Raw genomic sequence first — 6,264 nt, forward strand, 5'->3', positions numbered from 1 at the left:
ACTCGCGAGAAGCATCGGTTCTGTATAAAGTAATTCGTTTGTTAAAACAATTACTGTACCTGAAATCATCCAAACCATAAAATTCATAAGGAACAATCAATAAATAACATCGATTAACAATCTCGCACCTTTATTGTCTGTTAATACGAAGATTGTAAATAAAGTAATGGCAACATTATTTCTAGGGCGAGTAACGCCATTGAGCTTTCTAGTACAGTACATGTAGTGAGGTAGTTTGTGTTCGGTGCACAAGTTAATCAATTCACGTTAAAGAGGGGTGAGTACGAAGCATTAAATTAGTGAAGTGGAACCAGACTACCCTACCGTAATGTTTTCAACGAGGGTAACAATGTGCATGGATAGATTGAGGTGGCCGACGAAAGATACGCTAAAGGATATTACGAAGGACTGCGAGAAGCATGAAGCACTGATGGATTAATGCCTCAAACGGTGGCAAGATGGGTGAAAGCATTTTGCCAAAGTCGTGATAGTATGGATGATGTGGAATATTCTGGTCATCCTGATATTGAATCTCATTACATCCGGTTGATTGAATCGCTGATGGACAATGATATATTTAGCCGCAGAGACTGAAACAAACCGAACAGTGTTGTGTGTGTTGAAAGACGTACTTTAAATGCAAAATTGCAGCACGATGGATGCCTCGTCACATCAACAAAGTACAGAAATGGCACTGCTAAACACTTGCTGGCTCACCAGTGGCCAAACGGTCTTCGTTCCCTGAACACTGGGAGTTCGGTCGTGGGTTCGGGCCTCGCTCGGACGGGCTGGCCACGTAGTTTTCCGGGTTTTCTCCACGTCTGTAAATGCCTAAAAAGGGGCCAGTTTCCCTTAAAAAGACCTCCCGGAAGGCATCCCCTAGGCCAGTGTTTCGCAACCTTTTTCTACTCGCGGCACACCTATGACTCGACACGACTCAACAAGGCACACCAAAATGTTATTCCCCTTAAAAACGTATATATTATACTATTAATGGAATTACGTTATGCCACTAACCTATTATTATTATTATTATTAAACAAATGTTGTGTTAACCAATTCGTGCGTTATTAAAATTTATGAACTTTAATTCACTGTAGAGTGTATAGTGTAGAAAATACACTTTTCTACTACTATTAAAATAAATAATTCTACTCATACCTTTTCAATGTGATATTTGCGTCTGCTTAGCTGCACACAGACGGATGATCCGTGGTGGAACCGTTGACAATGCTACTCTCATTTCTTCATCGATGGATCTGAGTCTCTCCCTCTTTGATGTTTTAATTTCAGTCAACGTCGAGAAGCCCAGTTCACACAAATACGTAGTTGAAAATGGCAATAACATATTAACTGCCATCTCGGATATAGCCGGGTATTCACTTTTTACTGTCAACCAAAATGTATCCAAAGGCACTTCGAGGAGTTTTAATTTCAATGTTCTGTCTGCTTTTAATTCCGCGAGTTCCTCTTGTAAATGAATAGGTAGAGACTCTGAAATCGCAACGAATGGATTACAAACCCAGTCGATATCTTCAACACTCTCCAAAATACTTCTTGAACCTATGCTGCAAAATTTGTAAATGTTCTTTAATTAGATCCATCATTTTATTACCGGAAGCAAGTGACCATACAGTCGAGAACATTTCAAACGAACCATTTTCAATTCCCTGTATCCACAAATTTAGCTTATTCGCAAATCCTTGAATCTTATCCATACTAGTAAGAATATTTTCGTTCCTACCTTGCATTTTTCTGTTCAGCTCATTCAATTGTACGAAAATATCAGAAAGATAGGCCAACATACATACATACCCATTCATCATCTGCAAATCCGCGTACTCGTGCCCCTCGACAGTCAAAAATATACGTACTACCTCGTCTTTAAATTCCGATATTCGCGTTAACACTTTTCCTCTTGATAACCACCGTACTTCTGTATGTAGCAGGAGTGTGGTGTGTTCCGATTCCATTTCCTGACACAAAACGAAAAATAGACGCGAATTTAGGGGTCGCGATTTGACAAGGTTTACGACTTTTACTACTTCGTCCAGCACAGCTTTCGGAGAAGGTGGCAAATATTTAACAACAATGGCTTCGCGGTGAATAAGACAATGATCGCATCGTATGTTAGGATTAATTTCACGTACTTGAGCTACAAATCCTTTCACTCGGCCTGTCATAGCTGCGGCTCCGTCTGTACAAACACTAACACAGTCCTTCCATTTTAATTCAATTTGGAGCACATATTCGTTGTTGAAATATTTCTTCACCGGTTTTGATATTTCACTAGCAGCTTCTGAACCCAGGACTATTTTCACCATCTGTTTACAAGCAGGCATTAATAACGTTTCAGCTATTGTATGTGGTTTTTTGGCCTTTACGATAAGTTCGGATATCTTATAGCTAGCTTTCTGTACTTTGTCCGAAACACATACTGTTGTTGTCATGAATGCTGCTTGTTTTCGGTTTTGTTCCAACAACCGACGAAAATAATTGACATCTTTGTTTAACAGAGAAGAATGTTTTGTTGACAAATGTCGTTTCAATTTACTGGGCACCATAGCAGCATTACTAAGTTTTTCACCACAAGCAATACACTCGGGGATTGAGCACGTTGTATCACCACACCAAAAAAAATCGCAAGATCAATAATTATCACTATACTGCCAGCGCACTAATTTTTGTTTCTTTTTTTCGGGCTCAATGTTATCACTTCTTCTACTGGTCGAAGGAACACTCCGTACAAGGAATTTGTCCATCTTAGAAAAAATTAAATAGTCTAATAATAATAGAAAAAAATAAGACTGACTAGCAATCACAATTTTTGGACTACTACAGAGCACAGCTATGATAGAACTGAAATATTTGCAAGACGCGGGACCTATATTCTTCAAAGGGAAGTCTAACAATGGGTTGGTGAATCGGTATAGGAAGTTGAGGAAGCACGAACAAACACGGACAAGTACCAAAATAAAGTAATAAAGGACAGGGCTAATCCCAGCACTTTTGGGAAATGCACGTACACAGAACAATTGGCAAGGGTAACAAAACACCTGTGAGCAAATTTATTTTATATTCAATTTCTTAGAATACATAAAAATGCGTGGCTTGTAATAAAGAACAAACATCATATTTCACCAGTGCTGCGTCAGAGAATGAAATACAAGCATAAGAAACACAGAAACTGTGATAAAATATATAAATAAAACTTGACAATTAGTAGAATATGTAAAGTTCACGTCACACCTTTCACCCTGTGACGGCACACCGGTTGCGAAATACTACCCTAGGCAGATTGCCGAGTGTTGCGTTGCCATAACTACTAAGCTAAACACTTGCAAACGAACATTTGTAACACACAGTCGAGGATACATTTCTTGAGAGGATAATCGCAGTCGATGAAGCATGGGCGAAGTCATAAGAACCAAAATTAAAACGACATTCCAATGAATGGCAGCATCCAACTTCTCTTTGGACAAAGAAGTTATACCAAGAACCCGTTAATGTGAAAGTAATGCTGTCAGTGCATATAATATCCAATACGTTATTGCATCATGTAGTTCCTCAGAACAAAACAATTAACGCCGTGTACTACCATCATTTCCTGTGTGGAGGAAACAGCCATTTCAAATCACGTTCGCCCATTGTTTTGGATAACAGCTCATGCCAATGTTAGCACAGTGGCTTTGGGAGGTTCTTGAACATCCACCATACTCCCAGACACCAGCCCGTCTGATCTCTTCAAACTGAAAGAACAACTTAGACGAAAGCATTTTCAATCACAGTACCACATCATCTGAGCAATAGGGCGCTCGTTTGCAGATACGAACAGCTCTGCTAATAGTATACAGCACCTTCAGACATCTGGCAAGTTGTCAATATGATAGATTATATTGAAGGACTGCAAATGGACTCCTATAACGTATATTTTGTCACAGTAGTATGTTGCCACTACTTTCTTCACAACTCTTCTATTTTCTGTGTCCGGCAGACAAAAATGATATTTCGTAATTGACTTACGTATACGCAATTTCAGAATAAAACACACAAACCGTATGCAATATCTTAATATATTCTGTTGTGGCAATAAAGTAATATTCATAAAGATTTCGAGAAATCACTCCAATGCCGAAATTTGTCAAAATCGTGACTTGCCTCCATATTCATCCATTCTTGCATAAGTGTTCCTTCGACGGGTGTTCTCGTTAGTTTCCTTTTTTCGTATTCCCGAAATAGAACTTTTTTGATCTCCAAGCGGTCTTCGTCCCTGAACACTGGGAGTTCGGGCCGTGGGTTCGCGCCTCGCTTGGACGGGCTGGCAACGTGGAGTTTTCCGGGTTTTTTCTACGTCTGTAACGCCTGAATAGGGAGCCAGTTTCCCTTAGAAAGACCTCCCGGAAGCCATTATTCCCCCTTCCCGCGCGTATGGTCATTCCATCTATAAGGCCGGCTATCGGACGAATGCGCCCATATTTTCGTTCTAGGAGTAAATAGCCTACATGAGCTGCAAACTCCATATTAACCATTCATCGAATGAACTTTTTTGGTCTTCGCTGAAAAATTCTCTCCAATTTCTTACTTCCCCTTTCGGAAAAATTCGACACTACATTTTGTTGATAATTTTACAGATAACTCCGCTGCAAAATCATCGAATCCTTCGTTACTGAGGGGGGGGTTGTAACAATGAAGATTTTCCTTCATGTAGTCGAAAATTAAGCTTATACACAGCGGCATCAGCTGTTTACACGCGTAAAAACGACAAGTGCAGTCACTTCACCAATCAATTAATCGAATAGTAGGACAAAACTACATCTACAGTAACAAATCGCGACACTTCAATTTAACGTATTGATATGATTGAAGTACTAACCTTTGCCAAAGTAAATCGTCATTATCTATCAGCACCGAGATGTGTAATACACGATGCTCCACAGCGTTCAGATTGTTTTAGACAAATACGCAAACACGCACTAAAAATGGAAATAATTGCAAATCCCTTCTTAGAAGGAGTATCACATCTTTGTCCCCACCGTTTCGAGGAGTTTTGGCACAACGATAGCGTTTGATAGGTGGGAACTTGAGACTTGAAACTGGACGATCTTAGGTCCCAGAAGTGTTCCAAGTGGAAATATCTGGTATATAATAACGTTGTGCAACAATAATGTATAGTGTTTATTTATGATACAGATGTTAGCATAAGGTAAAGTTGTGCCTAATTTATTAACTAACCTTTCTTCAGTACACAACTTAACCGATGTGAAGATCGTATCCCTTTCCAATGACGACTATGATTAAATGCAAAGAAGTCGCCAACTATTGTGCATTGGGAACGCAAAGTAGTCATCGTGCTGAAAGCAGACAAGTGTCCTAATTGAAACTTGCAAACTCCGAAAAGTCACGAGTGTTCCGAGGTGCCAGAGAACACGTCTCTGGAAAATCGGATGCAGACATTCCCAAATGGGTAACAAAAAAATATAGCCAAATTAATCGCCGTCTCACAAAAGGGCGGAATTCAAAATACTGCCCGCATCTATCTGAAAGATTTTGCCATACAGAAGTATATAGAAATTTCCGATTTTAACTTCCAGGCTAGCGATATACGATCCATTTTAATAATCACTATAACACTGGTAGTCGAAAAATAAGGCTAGTTAGCAGACCAGCGCTACAAGCTGCAAAGGACTTTCAGGAGAACGAAATCAATAATGACGACAGCCATAGAGGCCTATTGAATAGATCCGTGGTTTCCAATAAGAAAAGCGGCCTACGAGAATTTCCACCTTAAAAAGTTGAAATACCAATTTTCGGATACGCTCGATCACCAAAAAATCTAGTCCCACACAGCTACACTACATTATTAATAAGGTTTTGATATCGTTGGCAACGTTCTATGCTTACAAGAGCTTCGGGATAAACATGCAAGAGGAAAATGATAGTGTCGGCACCCAATGTCACCGTCACTTGCAGCGCATCAGGCAAAATGAGCCATTCTCAAATTCATTACCCGTGTTCTGGGCTTCTGACTGGTAGAGAGAAACTTCTCACGGAAGCGTGCTTCACATTTACAGAGCGACCACTTCTCCCTTTAATATCCTGTACTCCCGATCTCGTGTACGAAAGGGTTTTAAACAGCTAGCTAGGGTGCAACAGTTTTCTGTTTTGATCACTAGATGGCGACATTGATTACATATCACTTCACAACGTGGATTACATAGGTGTTTGTAGTACACAGCGAATAGTACAGGTGGATTACATACGTAA

General features: G+C 39.8%; 1 protein-coding gene across 1 annotated transcript; it reads right to left on the reverse strand.

Moving 5' to 3' along the window:
- Positions 1 to 1,165: 1,165 nt before the first annotated feature.
- LOC136972993 (SCAN domain-containing protein 3-like) lies at positions 1,166 to 2,564 on the reverse strand. The gene is made up of 2 exons (XM_067267672.1): positions 1,816 to 2,564; positions 1,166 to 1,568 (listed from the first exon to the last, which is right to left on the reverse strand). Exons 1-2 carry the CDS (start codon positions 2,562 to 2,564, stop codon positions 1,166 to 1,168), a joined length of 1,152 nt encoding a protein of 383 aa, XP_067123773.1.
- Positions 2,565 to 6,264: the final 3,700 nt, after the last annotated feature.

This window comes from Centruroides vittatus, unplaced genomic scaffold (assembly GCF_030686945.1).
Source record: "Centruroides vittatus isolate TY-2023 unplaced genomic scaffold, ASM3068694v2 contig_3068, whole genome shotgun sequence".
NCBI lineage: Eukaryota > Metazoa > Arthropoda > Arachnida > Scorpiones > Buthidae > Centruroides > Centruroides vittatus.

Coding starts and splice junctions, on each gene's coding strand:
- LOC136972993 (XM_067267672.1), bottom strand. CDS start 2,564: ATGGTGCCCAGTAAATTGAAACGACATTTGTCAACAAAACATTCTTCT. Junction 1,569..1,815: donor GATTTGCAGATGATGAATGG/GTATGTATGTAT, acceptor CAAATTTTGCAG/CATAGGTTCAAGAAGTATTT.